Source organism: Ambystoma mexicanum, chromosome 2q, assembly GCF_040938575.1.
Source record: "Ambystoma mexicanum isolate Mex_15411 chromosome 2q, UKY_AmexF1_1, whole genome shotgun sequence".
Taxonomy (NCBI): domain Eukaryota; kingdom Metazoa; phylum Chordata; class Amphibia; order Caudata; family Ambystomatidae; genus Ambystoma; species Ambystoma mexicanum.
This window is the reverse complement of record NC_090924.1, coordinates 1,307,195,895-1,307,219,439: the sequence shown is the minus strand read 5'-3', so window position 1 is coordinate 1,307,219,439 and position 23,545 is coordinate 1,307,195,895. Positions and strand designations below refer to the sequence as shown.

Sequence of the window (23,545 nt, the reverse complement as noted above, 5' to 3'; positions counted from 1 at the left end):
GTTCTATCCACAATGACATACGTAAATTTTATGAAAAAGTTCAAAGTGGGAGAACTTTGAATGAGCCAATGAACCTGCATTTTCCGGTGGCCAAAACGCCCAAATTGGGTATACCTAAATCAGTTACAACTGATGTGAATCTATCTGTAATTTCTTTAAACAGTGCTCTTCCTGCTTCTATTTTAAGTACTACCATCTCTGATCAGACGCTTTTAACTGCATCACATTCCCCTACAAGGAACTCTAAACCTATTCCAACCTTTGCCACAGTTATAGAAGAATCAATGCATGAGAGTGAAGACCTATTAAACACAAATTTTATTGCAGCACAGGAAACGACAATTTTGAATGATTCGGTGGCTTCTGTAAGCATTGAAACTGTGGGACATGTTAGTCCCGTCAAATCCCCTTCACCCTCTCACTCTGATACCATTGTCTGCAGAGATTTAGAGAGCTCGAGGGCTTCAATTAAGATCGATTATGCCCAACCCTGCTCCATGGACTCAACTAGAGAGGACGAGGAGTCCTTTTTACAACCAACTCCTCGTCGTTGCCTAGCTACTGATAGGAAAAAACAAGGAAGTCCAATAGCTGAAAACCCGGCCCTTTTAGAGGTCACTTTGGGGGCAATTAATACTACGATTTATAGCCTATTTAAGCTTTTTGATTCTTTGGAGCAGAAAATAATTGCTCAAACAATTAAGCTAAACACCATTAGTGATTGGATGAAAGTGAATACAGTGAAATCTAATGCAAATTCATCTTTAGGAAATTTGGAGCAAAGAGTCTCTCTTCTTGAAACATATGTCTCATCTCAGCAAGTATTGCTCGGAAATCCTGGTGCCTCTATTACGCACCGTATTCGCTCTTTGGAATCTGCCAGTGCAGTACCCGTGAGCTTAACTTCTGCTCTACCAACATTCTCTAATGTCATTCGACCAATCGAGTGTGCTGAGGACACCAGGACTGCAAAAAATAATGAGTCTTGGATTAGCTTAGATTCACCAGCCATGAATGATGTTCAACATATTGACAACAATAACGCACGCGGCTGTCACAAGCCTAATCCTCAAAGGAATAGTCGTACAACGGCGAATAATAAAAAATTAAAAGCTGTAGCCACTAAGACTGGCTCCAAAAAACAACTTCAAAAGTGTCCCCTGGCAGAAGTCCAAAAAAAAATTATTTCTTGTGTACCGATTATATCTATAGATAGTGGTGCTGATATCATACAGTCTGAACCAGACACCACCGCGAGCATACCCTCGGTAATTAATGTCTCGTCTTGTATTTCTTCAATTCCACAAGTAGCCCCTAAGGAGGCCCTAATTCTGCCTGCAGAACATGATCCCCTGAATGAGTTGGTAAAATTATTGTTAACATCATCCAACAAGACACAACCTTTGCCTGTTCTGCAGACGACTATTTCAGCACACTCACAACCATCTTTAAGTATGGAAGTCAAGCCTGCTCAAATAGTTGACCCATTAGCAGGGTGTACCGATCGTTTAACCTCATTAAGAGTTGCGGTAGATTCTTATTTACAAAAAAAAATCTCAGAGGCCCTGCCTGAAATTCCGAGTGGTAGAGCCCTTCCTTCTCAGATATACAAGACACTTAATGAGAGTGTTATGGAAGTACCTTCCTATAACAATAGATCTGGTCCTAGTTTAAATCAGAATCCACTTCCAGGAAATGGTTGTTGTATACAAGATATTGTAAAAGAAAACATCAGATTGAACTCAGAAACTGGCCAAGCTATAAACAACCATCATATGGATGAAGTTAGTACTGCATTGTCAAAGAAGTTCAGCTTGTTTCATACTTTAATTTTGAAGTGTCGTGACGGGTCCTACCCGAAATATGATTTATGTCGGGCAAGTGTCCTCAACATCTTTGGAGACATTGAAGGGCTAGATGCTATTGCTTCTTCTGACATAAATCAAATAGAGTTCTTGTGTGATAAGAATCTCTCCGTAGTAAGATTATGGATTAAATCTGGAATAGTTCGCAATACTCTTTGGAATGCAAGAATGGAATTATTTAATCTTGGGTTCTTGTTAGCTCAAGATCCAGCACGCCAATCCTCTAAAGAGTTAAGCAATAAAGATTCTATAAAACTCAAACCTCAATTAGTATGTGGCTGTAACTTCTGTGCCAATGATCCACACACAGGCTTGTTGACTACTGTTAATCACGACTCATAACCATCAATACATTTGCCTCTCACTGAAATCTCACTAGCATGTTGGAATACCCGAGGCTCCTCTCATTTGCAATGGACATTAAATAATCAATTGAACATATATGATATTGTAGTATTACAAGAAACATGGTTATTAAAGTCGCCCGTCTGGGATGACCACGAGCTCAGTCTTCTCCCAGCGGAACATAGTGGCAAAGGTAGACCCACTGCCGGCCTACTAGTTGCGGTGAAAGTGAGCAAGGGTTATAAAATTTCCCCCTGGAGAGCGCCAAATAAATACATACAATTGGTTAAAATATCCTTTCAGAAGCGCATATATGCCCTTATTAATGTGTACAGAAACCCTGTAGGCATCACTGATGAAAATTTTTACACAGCTTTGTCATCTCTTTTTGAATTGATCTCTATTCAGGGCAATATATTTGGAACTCTTGTAATGGGTGATCTAAACTTTTCATGTGTCGAGCATAATCCAACGAGTAAAAATCGCAATGGAGTTCGGTGGATGGCTTTTATGAAAGATCTAAACTTAAAAATGGCAAATGGCACAATTATAGGAGATATCCCCTCAATGAACACCTGGGAGCGAGGCAATTCAAAATCCACAATTGACTATGTTTTCATATCTAACAATATCTTTATGAATGCCTCCAAATTTGTCGTTGTAAAACAAACAGCTAGCGACCATCATCTGCTAGCTCTATCTTGGTCAGTCCCCGCGCCTGACTGCTTAAAATATGCACGTCATTATAAACAGACTTTGATAGTGAATAATGGTAAAAATCGTTTTAAGTGGTCTACGAATAATCTGTTGGCCTTGAATGAAGCAATTTTACTAAACAATCAAAGAGCACAAGGGGCTATGTCCTATATAGATGTTTTAAGTACCTTTGCAAATATCCAGCCTGTTCATGACAGACCATTGAGAAGTCATGTTCATGGGTTTGATATAGCTCTCCATGAGAGAAAGAAAGCCCTTCGCAGAGAGATCAGAAAACTTCGAAAATTACCTTTACTTGAACAAACTAAGGCGGTCAGGTCTGTTAATACAAAATATCGAAATTGGGCACGGTCAAGGAAAGCTGCACTATACCAACTAGATAGTGAAAGGTTTTTACAAGCATGCCGTAATAAAAACTCTGGTTTGATCTGGGAACTGCTAAACAAATGTGGCACGGCTCCACAAGCGTATTTCCAACTTAATGGTGTTCATGAAGATGTGTGGATTAAACACTTTAACACTTTATATGATGATCCTAAGATGAGTAGCTATATTTACAATGGCAGTACTGCAAGATGTTGGGAGCTGCAATGTACTGAAAATATCATCCAGTCCCTTATTAAAACAGCGTCTTCGTCAAGAGCAGCAGGCCTTGACGGTCTTACCAACTGGATGTTTAAACAAAACATAAATGAATGGGCTCTAATCCTCAACAATGCATTTCAGCACATCTTACATACCAAATGTTTACCAGACTCTTGGCGCTCGTCCGTGATTATCCCGATTTATAAGAAGGGTGATCGCATGGACGCTAAAAGCTATCGTCCGATAGCGTTATTGGACGCCCCGGGGAAGCTGTTTACCAAGTTAGTATTAAGAGATTTCGTTCTTTGGGCCTCGGCAACCTGTCAACGTGATCCAGCACAAACTGGTTTTGTGGCTGGTCTGGGCACTAGTGTTAACTTACTAACTTTAAATGCTATCCGACAACAAGCCCAGTGTAAGAGACAGCCTAGATATTTTGCATTTGTGGATTTACATTCCGCTTTTGATTCGGTTTCAAGACCTAAACTTATTAACAAGTTAATCAAAGCGGAATGTCCCCCCACTCTTATAGACATCATTTTTGCATTACATTCAAAAACCAAGATCTTTGTAAGATTAAACGCTGAAGGTCTTTTGTCATCGCCTGTTTATACGTACAGAGGGTTAAAACAAGGATGCAGCTTAGCGTCAGCCTTGTTCAACTTTTTTATTAACGATGTTCGCTGGATCTTTACTAAAATAGCGGCTGACGCTCCAATGCTGAATGGTGTTAAAATTAGTGCATTATGGTATGCAGATGACCTTGTTCTTGTGTCAAAAACACCCAGTGGCCTACGTAATATTCTGTCAGTACTTTGCAGCTATTTCAAAGAAAATGAATTATTTGTAAATACTGCTAAAACACAGATTGTTACGTTTATCCCTAAAGGTTTACGCAAGCATCTATTAGAGTGGAAAATTGAGACAACCCCCATAAAGATAGTTCCAAATTATGTTTATTTGGGTGTTATTTTTGATGGTTGTCCCATTGCAGACTCACAGCTGAATAAAATTAAACAGAAGCTAATTATGGCAATTTGTCAGACCCAAATAATTGTATCTAAGTACGGCAAATTCACACTCAAAGCAGCTCTTCTGTTTTGGAATCAAAATGTTGTCCCAACTATTCTTTATGGCATGGAAACGCAAATTTTACCAACTGGATTTCTTAATCGCTTAGAATCCAAATTTTGGCGAGCCATCTTGCATTTACCGCAATGCATTCCTGGGGTGATGATGCGTTATGAATTGGGCTTAATCTCATTAAGTGCCCAACATAATTGGCGCTTATGCGCTTTATTGCGTAAATGCTTGCTTTCAACACAGGACAATTCTGCCTTGTCGGCTATCTCTAGTTACATACTAAACTCAGCAGAAAGGTTCCCGAAACAGTGGTCCTCAAATGTTCTCTCTATTATGGTAAAGGCCGATATTTCTTTGAGCCTTTTATTAGATCATCCAGAGAGAGCAAAGAAGAAAGTCCACATGATGGACTGGATTGAGACCCGAGTAAAGTGTTTAACCTATAGAGATTTTGATCCTGCGATATTTGGTCCTAAAGCTTATAAAGACATTGCCTCGTACTTGTGCCTGTCGCCTTCTTCTGCTATTAGATCTGATATCCTGAGGCTGCGGTTTAACATCTGGCCCACTAGGGAAGTCAAAGTAAGAAGGAGACAAATCACATCAGAGTTCAATTGGTGCAGGTTTTGTCAAAACACAACAATTGTTGAAACCTTGCAACATTTACTATTGGAGTGCACAGCCCCTAAACTTTTGAGTTTAAGAAATATGCACTTTGCTAAATATTTTGTGTATTTTTCACAAATAGACCCAAGTAATAGATGGGTCGCTCTGGCTGCAACTGAATGTATGGGTATAAGGATTGCTACTATCAATTTTTTAAAATCTCTAAACCTGGAATGATTGATATACACCATGTTAAGCCAACACTTTTAAATTGTGAAAACTTGATTTGGAAGATGGTTGTAATTGTAATTGTAAACGCTTGTTTTATTGATTTAATGTTTTTACTTAAGAAAGAATGGATTTTTGTAACATGTATAAAATTGAAAAAGTTGTTGTAATACAACTATATTCAATAAAAAAAAAAAAAAAAAAAAAAGATATCGGACTCAGAGAAATCCGTCCAGCAGTTCCAGAACCGGTACCTAGCCAGCACACAGCATGCCCTGCTAGGTTCTGACAGCAAGCTTCCTAGGTGGGAAGTGCCGGGGAGTCTCTGAACAAAGGACAAGGCCGTAGCCTGCTAACACCCTCCTGAGCTTTGGGCCGTCCGCCTTGAAATGACACAAACCCTGCGAAGAAGCTAGGAGGAGTGTCACACATGCATCAGACAGCATCCATCTTTTTAAGGACAATTTTGAGACAGTCGGGTCTTTGAACCGCATCCAGCTGCAACACTGACTGTTGTCACGCCGCAGTCACCAGAGCTGCCCGAGACACCAACCAGCACAGAAACACTGATTCTTAGCCCTGAGCCACCGTGCCAGACAGCCTTCAGATGTCCGTCTCGCTTCGCTTGCCGAACTGCCTGCTGCCTGGTACCCGCAGCTGTCTCCCACCACTAACTCTGTCTCAAGGGCTGCGATGCGCCCTGGAACCGCCTTGACGCTGTTGAGCACCAAGAATTTCTTCAGCACCAGGTACATTGTGGTTCTGCCCTGCTAGTCCTCCTCCGAAGGCCTCTAGAGACCGTTACGGCCCTTTGCTCCTTTGGTGCTGGAACCAAGTAATCCTGAACTAAAAGACTGATTACTTTACCAACTATCCTCCTGTCAGTATGGCGAGTGCATACCTTCCCTTGATGAAACGGTCTGTCCTCTGTGTTCCTTTACAGTGTGGGTTGTAATTGTAGTGTCCTACAACTGACTGTTGTAGTAATAATAAAATAGATATTTTTATACAACCTTGACTGGACAGTCCCTTTTATCATTGGGTAATAATTGTATTTTTGCTGTGTTGCAACTAACCAATGATCCACAACCTTGTGGCGATAAGCCTGCCTTTCCGTCCACGTTACCAAAAATTGTGGGGTTGATTCATGTTTTAGAAACCGATCTTCATCCCTAGAACACTGGGGCCCCGGAGTTCTTAACACGTTAAAGACTTGTTAACCAAGCCATCACTAGTAAAGCTCTGCTTTGAGAAAGCGATCAGCTGTGCTTAAGAGGCCCGTAGAGCATATTGGGACACAGGGGCGCGGAAGGGCATTTGTCTCTCCAGCATCGCAGCAGGAGGTTAACAGATGACAAGTTGCATCAACAGAAGAAACAAAAGGGAGCCAAACCATGAAGTAACACACCTTCCCTGCCATCATGCATGCTGCACCGTGTGCCGCCAATGTACTCGGAGTGCACTGCAGCAAGCTTGGGTTCTCTGAGCAAACAGCCCACACTGCAGCCTGCAAGAAGCGGGAGACAACGGCACCCTCTGCGCAGGTCCCTATGAGCGCGGGGCCAAGTGCAGCTGCACATGCTGCACACGCGCACCGGCCCTGTCCATATGCGCAAGCATCGAAGTGCTAGCAAGTGTGTGAATGTTTACTTTAAAAACTTGGCTCTTTTCGTAACACCTGAAGAAGTATCACTACCTGCATTTGAATTTACTGTTTTCCCTTCCCTTAACTCATGTAACGTGTAAGAAGAGCACCTTGATGCTCTTGGGATTAGCGCGCTTTATACATGTGAAAATAAATAAATAAATAAATGTGGTTGACCGTGTACGTGTCGCCATGTGTAAGTGCCTGGTTCGGTGCGTATGCCCGTCATGTTAGATTAGATTTGAGGGGGCCTATCTGAGTGTACTTTGCCAAAGCTTGACTGTATGAGGCAATTACTGACATATGAGGGAAGAAGCCTAAAGAACGAAGACTTGCATATCAAGAAAGTGCCTAGCATCTAGTGCCTAGGCCACGGCATGCAATGACAATATCTGGCATATAGTGAGTACCGGGGCGAATCCCTGCTATTCAAGGCATATGGCAGGAATGCTGTGTGCCATTCTAGCACTGCATGTGCATAGGATGTTCTTATGTGTTGATTGCCTCGGCATGGGGTGTATGTGATGGGAGTATCTGAATGGCAGAATGGCAATAGATACCATGCTATGAGATCGTGGGCAACATCTGAGCAGGACACCTGGCCATATGAAGGCCCCACCCAGCCATACTGTGAAGTGCCTGTAATACACCCTGTCAGGCTTTAGCCATACTTTCCTCCACTCGCACAACTACACATATACAAATAGAATCCAAGCCGAGGCCCCCAGACCCTCGCCCCTCAAAAACTGCTGTCCACCAGCAAGCCCACCTATACACTGCACAAGGCTTGCAGTCAAACAAGTAAGCCCACAACCAAAATGTGCATCAAGATCAAACATGTTACCACTTCACAATAACGCGAATTCCGAATATCTATCCATTAAACGGTTGCCTTCTAACATGGCCTTTCCTACGTTTGTCTTTCAAGATCTTCAGATGAGTGGGTAGAGCAGAACCTACAAACCGCCAGGGTAAGAAGGGTTAATCAGGATCGAGCTGGTTTGATCCTTCCATAAAGCACGCTTGTTACTCTCCTCCTGCCAAGCCAGGAAAAGGGCTACTGTGCGCCTCGGTCAAGAGGCTGAGGGAATACACGTCTCTCAAGGCAATGAGGGAGGACATTAATTCCTGAAGAGATACAAGAAGCCGAAGTGATGAAGTGTCCAGCTGATTCGCTCAATATAGATTTGACTCCACTCGAGAGTCCGCTTGTCAATATGGAGCCCCCTGAATTATTGATGCGCTTGGGAGACCTGGAAGAAGGCAGATTTACTTGACAGTCCAAATGTTCTCCTGCAGAATAGCCTCAAGGACTCTGCAAGGAAAAGAACCTTCGTCACAATCCGTTACTTGGAATGATCTTATGTTCATGTAGATTCCGTCAAAGTGTCTGCAAAAAGAACCACCAAACCCACAGTCTCTCATAGTCCCTTTCTTCGTCTGCACTCTCTGGCTTTCCTCTGATGGATGTACAGTTGTGTGGATTGACTTCAGACCATCATGTCCAGAACGCAAGCAAATGGGTCTGAAATTAAGCGATAGGATGGAAGTTGTTTTCCTCAATCATCATTCGGATCTGTGTATTGTCGTACACCTGTCACTGCCTCCCTTTCCCAAACACTCCGGTCAAGAACCTTGGTTTCCAGTGGCATGGTATCCTAGCCGTTGCACCATGTCGAAAATCCTCTTGGATAGCCTTCGCTGGCAGCCACATTGGCCAATTAACCATGGCCTCTACGCTCGACTGGAGTAACTTAACAGTCTTTACCTGGTCCATTGCCTCCTTACACGCTGATGTTAAAAATGTAACATGCAGCTTCTGTCTGACACTGGTGTTTCACACCTGGGGCTTAATCTCTAGAGCTTGCCTCTCTACACTGTTTAGATGTCATTAAAGAGTAAAGTCCAAGGCCCTCTGCATGTCCACCGGACCCAGCGTAAACCAGACCCTTCCTCCTTCCTCTCAGGAATGTAGGCAGTAGACCACAAAGAGACCTCGCTGATGCTGTGCCACTGAACCTCGCCACACCCCTACGCAATGCATCTCGTGGCCCGGCATTGGAAGCCACCTTCTCTTCCATGCACATCACTGGAACGCCCTGCAACACTTCACACAAGTCTGAAGATGGATCATCCATGCCTCCGCAATGCCTTCATGACTTTCCTCTTCCTGTAGCTCCCATCCATGTTCCCCCAGTGCTAATAGAGGACCCTGGTAGTGAAATGCACACTATTTAAAGGAAAAATATCCCACTTTACCCATGGTCCCGTTCGCCTATGAACACATTTGCCTTATTCTTTTTCAGTTGCGTTAATTGGTCTAAGATCTTGTGGCAACTACTCCACGTTTCTCGATTACTTATAAGGAGCATTGTCTTTCTATGGCTTTAGTGCGGAGTATGCAGAGGTTTCATTGCGGGTTATGGGAGTAACCCTTTCTGGTCAAAAGCCTACTGCGTTATGAGTTGCAATGTTCAGTGTTACTGAGATCACGTCATTGAGTGGTTAAGATGTTTTCCAAAAAATACAATCTTGCCAATCCCCAGACGGGTTGGGCCCCTGCCCCATCTCCATGTTCTCAGCTTCCGTGAACTGCTGTAAATGTTCATGCTATAAAACCAGTCAGTACTTAATGTAGGCCCCGGTGTGATAGAATGTCCTTGGTGTCGCAGTGTGTGCTGAATTTAAATAGGTCGTTGTGTCTGATTTTTGTTTCCTCTCAATAGGGTATATCGAAGTTCAGTCGCCAAAATCCACCTTGTCGGCTTTTGACAAATATTTGTTCTGATTACTTTGCTGAAGTCAACGGTCAAACCGCGGTTCAAATAAGAAATCAGTTCAGTTCAACAGTTGCTATTTTATCAAATGGACTCGTATATTAGCTTGCTGATAGGTTATCTTCTGACGTGCAGTCAATTGCATATGCTATGATGATAACTGTAATGGGAAGAGTTGCGCATGCACACATAAATACACAAGGTTGATTCTTATTATTTTCATAGTGTGTATCAAGTTTTATGATTTAGTTATTTGAAAATAACTCTTCGGCTCTTACTTAGGTTGACTGAATACAAAAAACAGATGTTCGCAGAGTTCCCGTTTCATAAATGTTCCCCATCTTTCAGTCTTGCAACATAGGATGCAAAAGAGATAAGGTTACTATATGTGGGGCCTTTGACCTGCAATTCTCCAGATGTTTGACTATGGTTCCTATGATTCCCCACCATTGACTATGCTGGCTGCCGCTGATGGAAGTTGTAGTCCAAAACATCTGGAGAGCAAAATGTTGCAGATCCCTGCGATAGATCAAAAACACGCCTTCCTTTCCCAATCGACAGCCCCGATGTATCAGACAGCAGTTGCATTGGAGCACTTCTTTGCAGCATTATGTAGCTTGCATACATTTGTGCCTGGATTACTTTGCCATACATTCCTCAGCTCTACTCCACCCACAAGCTCTACAGCCAAGACCTATCATCTTCCTCCAATTGCTGACCATTTGACTGTACACTCAGTTTGTCATCTGCCGAGTCCTTTTGCCATTAAACTCTATGTAGGGCTTCTATACAATTTCCTCTCCCTATATTATGGACTGTTCTTTGTCTCCACTTGACTTCAAGCATCCTTTGACTGGTGCCTGAAGAATGCACATTTTATCTCCATCACTCTGTGAACGTTTGAGTAATTCTATCTTTCTCTTCTAGTCAGCCAATACAGTGAAAAGATGCACCATGAACTAAGCCGGGACTCCAAGTTCATCACATCCTACAGCCAGAAGGAAGAGATGCTGCTCCAGGAGACGTACATCGACAGCCTCATGGAACTAGTCAGCGACGCCAACGAGAACATGGGCACGGTGAAGTGCTTGGCGGACCTGTTTGACGGAAATGGTGTGATCAATGCAGAAGGAGAAACAGTTTTTGTCTTTGGTGATGCCGGGGTTGGAAAATCGATACTTCTGCAAAAGATGCAAAATCTCTGGGCCAGAAGAGAGCTCTTCCCAGATGCCAAATTCTTTTTCCGGTTCAGGTGCAGGACATTTAGCGGTTTCAAAAAAAAGGAAACCATGTCACTGAAGGATCTTCTTTTCAAATACAATTGTTTTCCAGACGGAGACCAAGAGGAGGTCTTCCGCTACATCCTGCGGTTCCCCAACACTGCCATTTTCACATTTGATGGATTTGATGAGATCCATTCTGACTTTGACATAAGCAGGGTCCCAGAAATCTCCTCCCCCTTTGACTCTACGCACCCGATCGTCCTGCTCATGCATCTTCTTAGTGGGAAGCTACTTGAGAAATCGAGGAAGGTCTTGACCGCAAGGACGGGGACAGAGGTCCAAAAAAATATTGTCAGGAAGAGGGTAATGCTTAGAGGTTTTACGAGTGACAACCTGCAGAAGTACACCAAAATGTTTTTCAAAGACGAAGCATTTCAGCAACTAGTGTCAAACCATTTGAGAGCAAACCCAAATCTTTGTAGTCTGTGTTCTGTACCTTTATTTTGCTGGATTATATTTAAGTCCTATGAACACTTCCACTCTATGTATGACAGCTACCAGCTACCGAACTGTGCCATCACCTTAACAGACATATTTCTGCTCATAGTTGAAGTCTACCTGAACCGATCGGTCAAGCCGTGCCTGGTGAAGAAGAAAGCCAGGAGCCAAGCAGAATGCTTTCAATCCCGGAAGGAGGTTTTGTTCGCCTTGAGCAGGCTGGCACACAATGGAATAGAGAAGTCGTGTTTTGTGTACGGCCAGGATGAAGTGGCGTCCCTCCTCTCGGACCAAGATCTGCAACTGGGATTCCTCAGAACGGCAGAAGAGTACAGTGGGTGTGGGGACGAGGCCACCTACGAGTTCTTTCACCTGACACTGCAGTCCTTCTTTGCTGCTTTTTTCCTAGTGGTCGACGAGGACGCCTCCAACATGGAGCTCCTCAAGTTCTTCAACGAGTGCTCCCTCCCGGAGCCCCGCCATGCCAGCCTCAACCCCATCCCTTGTTTTAGATCCAAGCAGACCAAAAAAGAAGATCCTTTCCGGAACAATGAGCACTTGCAGTTTGTTAACCTTTTCTTGTGCGGTCTCTTGTCCAAACCGAAGGAAGGTCTCCTGAGACACTTGGTTTCACCAATCACCCTTAAGAAGAAAAGAACGACCCTCAGACAGTATCTTTTTAGAGGGGTGAAGCTGCACCTGAAAATTCTCCCACGGTCAAAACTTGGTGAGTTCAATCGGGTGCAAGCGATGCCTAATTTTATTTGGATGCTACGGTGCATCTCTGAAACGCAGAGCCAGAAAGTAGGGAAGGTGGTGGCCCGGGGCATTTGCGCCGACTACATTAAGCTCACATTCTGCAATGCACATTCTGCGGACTGTAGCGCCCTTTCCTTTGTGATCTGCCACCTACGGAAGCGGCTCGCCTTGGAACTTGACAACAACAACATCAATGACTATGGCGTGAAGCAACTGATCCCCTGCTTCAGCAAGCTCACCGTGGTCAGGTACTGTAAGCCATACCTTTTCTTCTTTTAAAGTACTTGTGATGCAGGGCGCTAGGACTGGGCTCTTGATTTATGCAAATGTTAAGAGGAAGTGAAAATTGCACCTTCTTCTTGATGTGATGACAACGATTCCTGGGGTTGAATAGCTCAGCCTGAAATTAAAAAGCACTTTCTATGTTTTAATGCATTCGTTTTACCCATCAATAAACTGACTGTTGAAAAGTCTCATATCGCTTAACCATTCCCGCACGCTGAGGAAACATAAGCAGACATTTTTGGAAACCACGCACAAGTGTTTCCAGGAATGTCTTTTTGGAAATGTGTAGGGGACCCCAGCCCCATCCTGTTACTCTTTACATACATATTGGTTCTAGTGTGCTTGATAGCTCTCACGCTTGGAAGGAGGGGTGCACCAGACGGGTTTTGTGCTGGGCACCGAGTGGAGCATGGTGGGTAGAGTGGGTGCAAGATATTGCTTAGTAATAGATTGCAAGGAGCCTCGAACAGGTGGGTTCCAGGAAAAAAGGCCGCATTGTCTGGTTTCTGTATGAATGACATTAAAAGATATGAAGGATAGGTGAGAAAGGGAAGGCGGCATTCAACAATAATACGCAAGTGCATTTCTAGATGAAAACAAAGGATGGAAACTTGAATGGAGGGCCTTTTCTCCTATGAGTGATGCCAATGGGCACAGAAAATGGCAGGACATGCACCATGTCTGGCCCGATAAGGAGGGCATAACGGGGACACACAAATCAATGGTGACAGTTCACCTGCCTTTTTTAGAGGAACGGAATGGTGGTTTGGATCTAGTGCTGGTCGATCAGTCCTGTGTTGGGGCTCAATAAATGGAAGGGTTTCCTATTCGACGCCGGTTTTGTTGGAGCTTTGCCTGGTGACTTTTGACCTGGGTCAGTTTCTTATACAGAGCCGCAATGACCCAGCGGAATCGGGGTGACATGCTTTTGTGTTATAAGGCTCAGTATTTGGAGGTATTCTTTGGAAATGTGAAGCTTTCTTAGAAGATGGTGCCTTCTCCAGAAGTCTGTAGTGTGGCCATTAAGCAGACTTCTTCCTGGCCCGCCAACCACATTTTGCCGTAATCCTGAAAGGCAACGGCACATTTCCATTAAAAACATCTAAAACTAGCAGAGGCTATATAAGGCTACTTTCCCTTCTGCTGATTGGTCAGCATTGCTAGAAGCAGGTTTTTAGGAATTGATGGGAACTTTGTTATCTGGGAAACTCAAAAGTAAAGAAAAAATTTAAAGAAAAACATTACGTAGTGTTAAGTGATTAGCATCGTAATTTACAATTGCAATAGTGTAAGTTGTTGAAAACAGACAAGTTCAGGAAAATAACTTCCACAAAGGTCTGTATTGCTGAAAAGAGTATGTTCCAATTGAAATGATAAGCACAGTGCCAAATGTTACCACTGATACTTTCTGTACGCATTTGATTTTTCTACATATACGACTTTTTGGGAAGTGCTATTTTTGGATTTTCGAATTTAGCATAAATAATGATTTACTCAGCCCCTCAACATGCGATTCAGAGAAACCTCTTTACAAAGCATTCCCAACACACCCAAACATCTTAATGCATCTTAATGCCTTATGGCGCTGCCTCCCAGCCTGCTGCTATTATTCTGCCTTCTGCCATTTGCCACTGGTCCGCAACCACCTTTCACTCCCTAAAGTGTGTGCCACTTGACCCAGCATTGTCCTGCTGCCTGTTTATTGGTTATGTACCTGTTTCTGGACGAAACCCATGCACCCTGAATAGATGAATGCGAGTGTTGAGCTCACTTTGGTGGCAGTTCTAGACTGTTCTCAATGTCCCCTGTGAACAGGAATAAAGTTCCTCCAAGCCAGGTTGTATCCAGCATTGTCCTTCTAGACATGAGCGAAAGATGGAGCGTATGAAGTGTTATGGTTCAGACCCACTGTTTTCTGTTTTTACTGATTTTTACACATACATACAAACGGATATCCATCTGCTTTCTGTCTATTGATTTATAAAATGGAAAGTCTTTCTGCTTTCTTGCCTGTGCTGTCCTTGATCGCAGGTCCATTGCGTGTCTAAAGGTTGTATGAAAATAGCATTAACGTTCTTTAAAATGTTTATAATATACATGCTGGGCCAGGAGCAACAGTAGCAACCATTTCTTAAGGTAGAAATGGAGCTGACATTGCAATAGATTAACCCAGTTCCATGTGTGTTCTACATGTCTGTGTGTGCATTTAAGAAATACATTTTTTATTTCAATAAATACAGACAAATACCGGTTGCAAATTCTTGTTGTATATGACAAATATATGTGGATAAATATAGAGATAATGGCCAAAAAATAAATATGGATAGGGATGGCAATGACGGAACAATAAATACCATAAAACTGTGTGATTGGGGATTGTTTGGCCACCCAAATCATGCAATCCTCTTACTCTTCTGCCCTATGGAAAACTGTACTTCTGAGGAACGTGGCCTTTGTCTGGGGCAGTGAGCCTGCAGAAAGCGGGGGACTGACAATACGTGCATTTGGGTGCCTCACCCTAAGCTTCCTGGGTGCGACATTTTAAATGACTGCTAGAAACACTTCATGGCAATGTTTTCCCTGTTCTGAGTGGGTCTACACAACATGATCGTTGACTATTTACCTGCCCTAAAAGTTATGATTTCCAGTTACCGCATGCCGGGTGCAAGTAGTTTTCTGTAGCCCCTCTTTTCTCTTTGGATTTTGGTAGCTAGTAGTATAACCATGGCTACTGGACCACTGTGCTCTAAAAATCATTTGCTACAGCCCTCGTCTCAACAATTAATTTTCAGGTACCATTGTAATCGCAAATGTAATCCACTTTTTATTTATGGTCATGGCCTATTTTTGCCCCAATCTGACCCTGAAAGCAGGATGGAGGTCACGTGGTTTGCAGATCACTTGAGTTAGAGAAGCAGAGTGTTGGATGGGCAGACCATGTGGGCTCTGCAGCGACAGTAACGGGGCAGCGCTGCAAAATTGGGTGTGGCCAGTCTGGCCAGCGATGGCTATAGCGAGGTAGCCAAGGAGAGAGCTGGTTAATCCACTAGTGGTTAAGGGATGAATGCTCAACATGCTCTGTCAACAGACAGAGATGCTCAAGCAGTCTAGGAGTCGAAGAACCAACGAAGGCCTTCTTGAGAGCACAGCTTCACCAGGACTGCACTGGAGTTGATGCTGGTCATCTGTAATGGTCACCCTTGGGTCATTGGCAGACTATACTTCTTTGTAGGGCTCTTGGCTCCATTGGTGATTGTAAGGAAGCCGCAAGCCAAGGTAAGTAGGAAACAGTTTATTTACTTAGTTTCCAGCAGTAAAGCATAAGACCCCAACACAGTCAGCATCCAGGTACAACTGAATAAAGCCAAGCATAAACATTGATGACATATCATTCCAGAATGGTATAAACACAAGGGATCCAATCTAGAATCACAGATGCCCTGCCTGTCAGAACACAGAAAAGGCATTAGCGCTTAGCAACAACAATACCAATACATAAAGCATAAGTCCCTTTATATAAAAGTGATCTGTTGAATGGTTGCAGGAGTACTTCTTTACATTGAGTGAAAGCAGATCAGGGTTCAACAGAGACTGGTATAGGATTGACAGAGCGGGAGACATGGCAGGGTGTATAAAATGGGCAGGGGCAGCAGAGAGATGTATTAACATGTGTTGAGAGGGATTTCCAAAATTTGAGAAGCCAACCTATTATGGTGAGCAGGAAAGGCACTGAAGTCTAGCCAAGCTCAATCAAAGTAGGTAACATAGTGGCAATGCTTAGACTCAGGAGGGGTGTGAGAGTGGTCTAGGGCTACAATTAGTCGCACACAGAGCACGCCAATAATTATAGTTAGGGGAGTACAAAAATATGCAATGATTTATTAGGCCTTTAAAATGCAGACTGAGCAATGAACCCTTCAGGTAAGTATTATCACACATCTGCTATCAAGCATATGTGCATCCTCTAATTGGGGCTCTGACTAGAACCCCTACACTATACTTCAAGGACAGCTAAACCATAGAAAACATAGCTTATGCAAGACTTTCAATAACTGTGTGTAGTAAAGTGAGAGCAAAAAGAGAAAAACTGTTGATTCAAAATCATTAAAACATAGGTAAGTAAACATTTAGCATGTCAGAGGTAAAACACTTACTAGCAAACCTAGAATTCGTTTTCTCACTCTTAGTAAGTTCAATCATGTGATTAGATGGGGCCTAAAGTCACCTGTTCCACAACATATGCTCTCCAGTACCAACAAAGGCCTTCTTGAGATCACAGCTCCGCCAGGACTACACTGAAGCTGATGCTGGTCGTCTGTAATGGTCATCCTTGGGTCATCAGCAGGCTGCACTGGAGCTGATGCTGGTCGTCTGTAATGGTCACCCTTGGGTTATCAGCAGGCTGCACTGGAGCTGATGCTGGTCGTCTGTAATGGTCACCCTTGGGTCATCAGCAGGCTGCACTGGAGCTGATGCTGGTCGTCTGTAATGGTCATCCTTGGGTCATCAGCAGGCTGCACTGGAGCTGATGCTGGTCGTCTGTAATGGTCATCCTTGGGTCATCAGCAGGCTGCACTTCTTTGGAGGGTTTTTGGCTCCAATGATGATCTGTTGAATGGCTGCAAAGTCCTTCTTTTATACAGGATTTGCACTGGAGTTGCCACCAGGTACACCAATGGTAAGGATCTGCACCATAGCCACTTGCCAAACATAAAAGCCAGCAATGGACACTTAGGAGATGGATGTGGACTGGTACCAGGCAGTCCTAGCCCCCACATCCAGCCATACACACAGACAGCCACTTTGCCTGGGAAAACAGAGTTTGCCCAGGAACAGCCTTTCCATGTATGGCAATTCTGGCCCCGAGAGAGCAGGAAAAAGGCCAAAGGACAGGCACAAATCTCGTGGCATGACGTTTTTAGAGTTTATGGTACTCTCTATGGCATTAAACAGTAAAATGCAAAAGTGCGATGAGGCCACCAGGGGGCGCGCAGGTGATGGCTGCCTGAGCGTTGCTCTCCCGCCGTCCGAGGCCGGTTAACGGGGATTGAGCCCCCCCGGACCCCCCCGACGGCAACGCAGAGCGGGATCGGCAACCGGACCCCCCCCGCGCCCCCCGCGCGAAAGAGCGGACTCCGGGGTCCACGAGGAGCCGGAGAACGAACTTTGCGGCCCGGGACGAGGGCGCGCCAAAGGCGCCTGGCGACTCCCTCGGCTGAGACATCGCAGGCGACAGGACCCGGAAGGTGAGGCCCTCTCGGGGAGCCCTCGGCCCGTCCCGCAGGAGGACGCGAGAACCAGGGACGCAAGTCCCGAGCGGGACAAGGACATCAGCGCCTACGCCCCCGGGCGGGCTCAGGCGCGGAAGGGGAAGCCGCAGACGGCCCTCCCACAGCAGCGGAACTCGAGTGCTCCGCCGACCCCCGCGGAGCGGAGCGCGGGAGGCGCCGCGACAAGGGCGGCCCCCCGCTGCCCAGTAGAAGCACAGGGCTAACACAGCGAGGCCCCGGGGAGGCCCCCTCACCCCAGCGAGGTCCCCTCTGGCCCTCCCGAGGCCTGAAACCGAGGGAAAGGCAGGCGACGGCGTCGGGGCTCGAAGACCTGGACAACGGTCCGCCCCCCCCCCGGACCCAGAGGTACAACACAGCTACGCCGACGGAGTCACCTGGTACTCGAGGCCCCTGCACTAACTCGCAGGGCGTGTGCCCGCCCACAGCCCCCCAGGAGCGGTCAGAACCAGGAAACGGACCCAGGCGCGAGGCCCCCACTTGGCTCTCGTGGGGCGTGTGCCCGCCTGAAGGCTCTCCTCAACCTCCCGGGCCCCCATTGTCTGGGGCCGAAGAACAACTCCCGTGGCCCTGAGCTGGCGGTGGACAACGAAACAGGTGCGTAGAAGGCCTGCATGGACTGGCAGGAAGCCTTGCAATCTTTTCGCTACAAAGGGGCTGGGAAAAATAGCGAGAGCCCCACAATCCACGGGGCCATGGCCCACCCGGAAACTCCAACGCCCTCCACCACAGCCATGGAGAAGGGATTTGCATCCATACTCCAAGAGATCCGGGATATGCGATCAGACATCGCACAAAAGCTGGAAAAAATGGATAACAGGGTGGATAAGATGGAAGACAGGCTCCTGCGGGTGGAGACCGACCAGTCGTCCTCAGCCATCCAAGAAGTGCAAATGGAAATGCGGCTGGCTGCCTTGGAAAAGAGGGACGAGGAAAGGGCCAGACAAATGGATGATTACGAAAATAGGGAAAGGAGGAACAACCTTAGATTTTTTGGGGTCCCGGAAGTGGAAGGGGAAACAGAGAGAGACTTAATTCGGGTGGTTCGAGATATCATCACCCTTCTCTTTGCCAAAGAAATGACAACGGAATTGACATTCGACCGCGTGCACAGGGCGGGCGGCAGAGCGGGAAGCCCCCGATCGATCCTTGCACGATTTCATTACTATACGGACAAGGCAAAGGTCCTGGAGGAGGCAAGGAAAGCAGGGATGATCTCTTACAACGGTGCTGAGATCTCGATATTCCAAGACCTTTCAGCCTACACCCTGGCGAAGCGGAGAATGTGCCGCCCTCTAACGCAATTACTGAAAGATAAAGGAGTACGCTACAGGTGGGGGTACCCATTCTCCCTGGCTTTTGAATACATGGGCCAAAAGACGTTGCTAACCACGGAAGAGGACATAAAAGGGGCCATTCAGGACTATGTGACTGAGCCCACCGACAGAAGAGGCCCGGTGGGCCCGGCGGGTTTGGGGGAGGGGCCTTTGGACCGTCCTGGGCCCAGGAGGAGGAAAACCGGCTCAAGAAAATACAGGAAGCTCAATACCCCCCCGGCTGCAAGGGAGGGGGAGCGCAACGACACAGACGACTGAGAACAGGGGCGACTGGCCCACTGGAGAGTCGATGCAGTGAGGGTCCGGTTGACCACACACTTCCCCAGGACAGCAAGTAAGGTGGGATCGAAGATGGGGGAAAAAATGGGGGGGGGGGCTCACAACAAAGAGCTTAGCCCAGCGTGCCCGGCCGGGTAGGGCAGACTGGTGGTCCGGCCTAATGCCAGGAATGGCGGAACTCAATGGCTGGACGCCGGGTAGGGGGGGGGGGGGGGGCGAAGTTACCAGGGGGTTGTTGTTGGGGGAAGGGGATAGGGGAAAAGTTGAGGGAAGGTCCGAATAATGCCCGACCAGTGCCATTACGGGAACAGATAACGAACAGTGATGTTAAGCGGGTGCCCAACAGCTTTGATGACTTAGAATATGGCTGACTGCCGACCGGCCCTGGGGGTGGGCTCTCTGAACGTACGGGGCTTGAACACGCCCACCAAGAGGTCCCTGGTTTGTCGCGAATTCAGGAGGGCGCAGCTGGACCTGCTGTTCTTACAAGAGACACATTGGGCGAAAGGGAAGGAACCCAAAATGAGAGGGGGAGGTATAGGGGAAGTCTTTCACGCATCCCATAAGGGGAAGAAAAGAGGGGTGGCTATCCTGGTCGCCAGGGGTCTCCGCTTCACAAATGAGGCTACCATGCAGGACCCCGAGGGTCGCTTTCTTCTGGTGAGGGGTACCCTACAAGGAGCCCCCCTGACACTGGCTGTGGTGTACGGTCCGAACGACGGCCAGGCCCAGTTCTGGGAAGAGGTCAAGGAGAAGCTTAAATTATTCACGAGGGGCACACTAGTGGTGGAAGGAGATTTTAACATGGTGTTGGTCCCGTCCATGGACAGGAAGAGGGTGGGCCCCCAGAACCCTAGACCCTCTGAGGAACCCATGGCGCGATCCTTCCGGAGAGTTAATGAGGAGCTAGGCCTCGTAGACTCAATCCCGACCCCCAGAACAGGTGTCCCCTCTTATACGTATTACTCGGCCATCCACGCCTCGTTCTCGAGGATAGATTACATCTTGGTGGATGAAACGCTTCGCCCGTATGTTACAGGCTATAGGGTCGATCCTGTTCCCTTGTCCGACCATGACATGGTAAGGGTGTCAATATCGGGGGGATGGTGTGAGGAGCGCAGGGGCCGTTGGAGATGCAACGATGCCCTACTGAAGGATGAGGCTCGTGCCCAAGAGATTGCAGATGCCATAACAGAATTCTTTGAGTTAAATGACAATGGGGAAGTGGCCACGCACACACTCTGGGATGCCTTCAAGGCGACTCTTCGTGGTATCCTCATCCAAAAAGGTGCAAGGGTAAAAAGGGAAAGGGAGGCCCAGGAAAGGTCCCTGCGGGAAAAAGTCGCCTATCTCCAACTGAGGGGGTCCCCAGACCGGACCCCAGACCGCGATCGAGTGGCCGCCCTGGAGGATTACAGACTCCAGTTGAAGGACTTACTTCTCCACAAAACGGAGAGAAGTCTTCAGATGGTAAAGCAGAAGTATTATGAGAAGGGGGACAAAGCGGACAGGATCTTGGCATGGAAGCTGAGGGAGGTCCAGAGGAGCAGAATGGTGAGGGAAGTGAGGGACGCCCAGGGAACTTTGGGTTGCGAATCCTCCCATATTGGAGGAGCCTTCCGCCAATATTATAAGACCCTGTACTCCTCCGAATACGACGAGGGAAACTCCCCGATAGAGAATTTTTTGAGCTCCATCCGGCTCTATCCAGGGAAACATCCGAAGGGCTGGAAGGGCCAGTGACCGAAGAGGAAGTGGATAGGGCCCTAGGTGGGATGAAAGCGGGCACCTCCCCTGGGGAAGATGGGTTCTCTGTCTTTTTTTACAAAAAATTCCGATCTTCCTTAATCCCGTACTTAGTGAGGGTTTTCAACTCGGTGCTAGAGGGGGGAGCCCTACCCGACTCTATGATGGGGGCTATCATTGCGGTATTACCTAAGGAGGGGAGGGACCCCAAGGAATGTGCCTCCTACCGCCCTATATCACTGCTTAACACAGATGTTAAGATACTGGCCAAGGTGGTGGGGAAGCGGATAGAGGGTGTACTCCCGAAACTAATCCATGGGGACCAGGTGGGGTTCATCAGTGGGAGACAGGGTTCGGATAACATACGCAAGACCATAGACCTGTTCCACTTTGCACAACGGTCAGACCTTAACGCTAGTGTCCTCTCTCTGGACTCAGAGAAGGCGTTCGACAGAGTCGAGTGGCGGTACATGGACCTCCTCCTGAGGAAGATGGGGTTCGGGGCCCACATTATGAGCTGGGTAACGGCCCTTTACCGAGCTCCCACGGCAAGGGTCCAAGTAAATGGGGAGTTGACCAACGCCTTCCCCCTCTCTCGAGGGACAAGACAGGGGTGCCCTCTCTCCCCTCTGATATACGTCCTTACGATAGAAGCCCTGGCCATAGCCATCAGGGCCCACCCAGGAATTAAGGGGATCAGCAGGGGGGAGGTGGAATTTAAACTCTCTTTGTTCGCAGACGATATCTTGGTCTACCTGGTGGACCCTAGCTCCTCACTCCCCCCCCCTGCTGGACCTGATATCGGAATTTGGTCGCTTTTCGGGCCTGAAGATTAACGCTTTGAAATCGGTCCTGCTCCCCATGAGACTCCGAGACCCGGGGCTAGACCCCCTGAATAGACTCCACGGGATTGCAGTGGGGAAGGCTGAAATTCGATACCTGGGGGTCCTCCTTACACGGGATTTAACTAAACTGGCCACTGCAAACTATGACCCCATAATAGAAGGGATCACATCAGATTTAAGGAGGTGGGGAAGGATGATCCTCTCCTGGTATGGCAGGATGACGGCGGTTAAAATGAATGTACTGCCACGGCTCCTGTACCTCTTCACGGCACTCCCAACCAGTGTTCCGCAGCAGACTTTCAGGGTGTTACAGAACTCCACTAGGGACTTCATATGGCAGGGGAAAACACCGAGGACCAGGAGGACTACGCTGACGCTGCCCAGGGAGGAGGGAGGGTTTGGACTGCCGGACTTCGGCCTGTACTTTCGGGCGGCTCAGCTGAGGGTCCTCCTGGAGCACATGAAGGAGGGAATGGGGACGTACTGGTCGTATCTGGAGGACATGGACACCCACCCCCTGAAGGTGCGCGACCTCCTGTGGGCCCCACGGAGAACGATCCTGAGTCACCTGAGGGCTCACCCGACCTTGGGAGTCCTGTGGGACATCTGGAGAGAAGGCCCTCAGACGGCGCATCTCACTACATGGCCATCCCCGATGTCTTCCCTCTGGGGGCATCCCCTTAACCTGGGTAGCAAAGGGTTCAGGTTCTCCCAATCCTGGTCGGACAAAGGTCTGGAATGGGCGGGTCAGCTGTTCAGGGAAGGTGAATTCTTGCCCTATGAAGAATTGAGAGACACACTCGGCCGGGGATCCCTGTCTGTTTTTGAGTACCTCCGTTTGAAGGGTATATTGTGCGATCAATCATGGGGCTCCAGTTTGAGTAGACAGCTAACCCCCTTTGAAGAACTGATAGACACGGCGACCTCTAGGAAGGGGGCGGTTTCTAGCATGTACAAAATCCTCAATACGTATGACCTCCAGGGAAGGAGAACCTTCCGTAAGTTCTGGGAAGAGCTGGCGGGAGAGGAGATCTCGGAGGACTCCTGGTCGAGAATTTTCAAAATCGCCTTCCATGGGAACCTTTTCACGGCCGATATGGAACACAATTTCAAGGTACTACAAGGGTGGCACAGGGACCCAGTGAAACTGTCGAAGATGTTCTCGGGGGTGTCCCCACTGTGCCCGAGGGGGTGTGGGCAAACAGGCTCCAGGAGCCATATGTGGTGGCACTGTCCAAAGGCACAGGTGTACTGGGGGTTGGTGAGGGGCTGGATGGCGGAAGTAATAGAGGAACTTTTACCTCTCAATCCTCTGACGATGCTGTTGGGCCTCCCCCCCGAGGAAATAGAAGTTCACAGGTACCCGAGGATGTGGGAGACAATGCTGCGAGCGGGCAGGGTAGCCCTCGCACAAAAATGGAAAAGCCCGGAGCC

General features: G+C 47.1%; 1 protein-coding gene across 5 annotated transcripts in view; it reads left to right on the top strand.

Moving 5' to 3' along the window:
- The window catches only part of NOD1 (nucleotide binding oligomerization domain containing 1), a 567,072-nt gene that overhangs the window by 366,423 nt on the left and 177,104 nt on the right, over positions 1 to 23,545 (top strand). For 4 of the 5 annotated variants that reach the window (XM_069648761.1, XM_069648760.1, XM_069648762.1 and 1 more), the window contains one exon: positions 10,779 to 12,579. In XM_069648761.1, the coding sequence (XP_069504862.1) occupies positions 10,779 to 12,579 (1,801 nt within the window). The remainder of the gene's footprint in view (positions 1 to 10,778; positions 12,580 to 23,545) is intronic. The other variant, XM_069648764.1, reaches the window with a different exon arrangement.